Here is a 2,489-nt window from a genome sequence, read left to right on the forward strand (position 1 = left end):
GGGGGAGGGGAAAGGGAGGCTCTTGCAGATTCCTAAGGAAATCTCAAAAGACACTATATGGCCAGCTTTAACCATTGTTGGTTTGTTTCTTTTTTGGGGGGAGGGGGGTTTACTGGGAGAGTAGCACTTTGCTAACATAGGTACCTGATCTCAAGTTTTTCACACTGAGAACATTTGAGATTTCAGTTGGAAGACACCCTGAAATCCTAAGAGGAGTGTACCCCGACCACCCTCTAAGAGCTAGCTTATCTGTATAGGCAGGATGATTCATCTCTCAATAGAGACCAATGTACATCTAGGTGGCTACTAGATGTTTGCAGAAGATCTGAGAATTGCTTGCCTCACTTACTGGGAAAAGTAGATAGGATGTGGCCTTTAAGTTGGAAAATTACAATACTAGCACAAGTCTTAAACACACTTAACATTTGCTTATTGAAAGCAACTTGAAAGCAACTTGTAATAACAAATAAAATTAAACATGGCTAACTGTTTTTCCTCACAAGAACATAAAAATTATGAAGGGTAACTTAACAGGAAAAATTTTAAAAGCTAACAATTTTTTTTCTTTTTAGTAGTCCTTGGGTGGTTATGACAGAATAGTTTCCACTTTTTGTTTTGTTTCTTTGAACGGGGATTTTGGTCCAAAGTTCTGTTTGTTTCTAGTATCTGCTTCTGCCTCCCCCTCTATCAGATAGGCTTCCTCCACCACCACCACCTCTTGGGGCTCCACGGCTTGAACTGCTGTAGGAATCATGTGGAGGAGGGTACCCCCTTTCCATAGAAGGGGGAAGCCCTCGTTCTTGTCTGCCAACCCGATCACGACCACTTGAGTAGAGATCACTTCGGCTGCTTAAGTAACTGTCTCGACTTCCACCATATCCGTCTCGTGAGCTGCGGTAATCATCATAGCGACTGCTTCCACCATAAGATGGCCGGGGCCCTCGTGTAGGTGGAGCACTACGTGAGTTACCATAACTCTCATATGAATCTCTGTAGGAGCCTCCACTTGGATGATCTGAGTAATCACGATCCCGACCATATCCATCTCTATCACTATAGCCTCTGGATGGATAATCATCACGGGAACTGGAATGACCATAGTCACCGTAAGTATAATCTCTTGGTGGTGGTGCATAATCTCTTGTGTCTCGAGAACTTGGGTAATCTCTACTTGGATAGCTGTCCTTAGTAGAATACCCATCGTCTCTTGGGGACAAATAAACATCTCTTCGCGAAGGCAGGGGCTCCCTTCGAGGTGGGCCTCCATAACTATCTCTTCCACGTGATACAGGGGCTCTCCCTCCCATTCCACTGCTGCTGCGAACTGGTCCCGAAGGTGCTGATCTTTTAGGAGAAGGACCCCCGCCTCGTGGTGGTGGTGGTCCTCTTTTTACAGGAAGAGGTCCCCTGGAGGAACTCATGTTGAAATTCATGGAGTAGCCACCATCATCCATGTGTCCTCCACGTGAGGGAGGTCCTCTAGTTCCACCACTTCCTCCTCTTCCTCCTCTGGGAGGACCTCTGCTTCTTGGAGGTGGAAGTGGTCCTCGGCTACCACTTTCAAATGATGGTTTGGTGGCTTGTTCCACCTTGATGGCTTTTCCATCTAAGGACTTTCCATTCATATCTCTGGCTGCATCTTTAGCATCTGCTGGACTCTCAAATGTGACAAAAGCAAATCCTCTTGATTTGTTTGTTTCACGATCTTTCATCAAAAGTACTTCCACTATCCGCCCACATTTGCCAAATACTGCTTCAAGGGCTTTTTCATTTGTTTCTGTATTAAGCCCACCAATGAAGAGTTTTCCTGGGCGATCTGCTTCAACCATTTTTTTTCCTGGTGAGTAATACTCAAAAGTCTCGCTCGCCCAACCCCACCTCATTCCTGCTGTGATGGGTTTTAAAAGACTACGGACTCATTCAAGGTCACTGGCCAGATGCAGCAACTTAACACCAAGCCCCTTTTCTCAAGGCTCTCCTTTGTCTCCACACGATTTCCTAGGAAGTCGGAGGAGATGGCGACTGGCTCCAGCCTACCGGACCTTCCAAACAACACGGTATCAAAAAAAAGAAAATGTTTTCTTTTTATGGCAGCTGCGGAGACCCTGAACAGAACGGAGATGCCGCTAGGACTACTGCACAACGAGGGCGAACAAAGGAGACAGCCTCCTATTCCTTTTTGTAAAGTTTTCAGGGTATCTGCTTTTACATCATGGTCTTTGATCCATTTGGAATTAATTCTGGTGCAGGGTGACATAAAAGGATCTAACTTTCATTGTCTGCAGGTGCTTAACCAATTTTGCCAGCACTACTTGTTGAAGAAGTTGTCTTTCTTCCATCTTATTTTTTGGCTCCATTATCAAAGATTAGATGACCATGGGTATGTGGGGTTGATTTTCAGTTCTATTCCACTGGTCCTCAAGCCTGTTCTTATGCCAGTACCAAGCTGTTTTGGTTACTATGGCTATGTAATAGAGTCTAAAGTTTGG

At 45.1% G+C, this 2,489-nt stretch overlaps 1 protein-coding gene across 1 annotated transcript; it reads right to left on the bottom strand.

Moving 5' to 3' along the window:
- Positions 1-580: 580 nt before the first annotated feature.
- Positions 581-2,014, bottom strand: LOC150061602 (RNA binding motif protein, X-linked-like-1). Its single transcript, XM_090333710.1, has one exon. It carries the CDS (start codon positions 1,881-1,883, stop codon positions 660-662), a length of 1,224 nt encoding a protein of 407 aa, XP_090189836.1. The 5' UTR covers positions 1,884-2,014; the 3' UTR covers positions 581-659.
- Between the last annotated feature and the right edge of the window lie 475 nt (positions 2,015-2,489).

The sequence above is a fragment of the Megascapheus bottae genome, chromosome 6 (assembly GCF_031878675.1).
Source record: "Megascapheus bottae isolate mThoBot1 chromosome 6, mThoBot2.hap1, whole genome shotgun sequence".
In the NCBI taxonomy this organism is placed as follows: domain Eukaryota; kingdom Metazoa; phylum Chordata; class Mammalia; order Rodentia; family Geomyidae; genus Megascapheus; species Megascapheus bottae.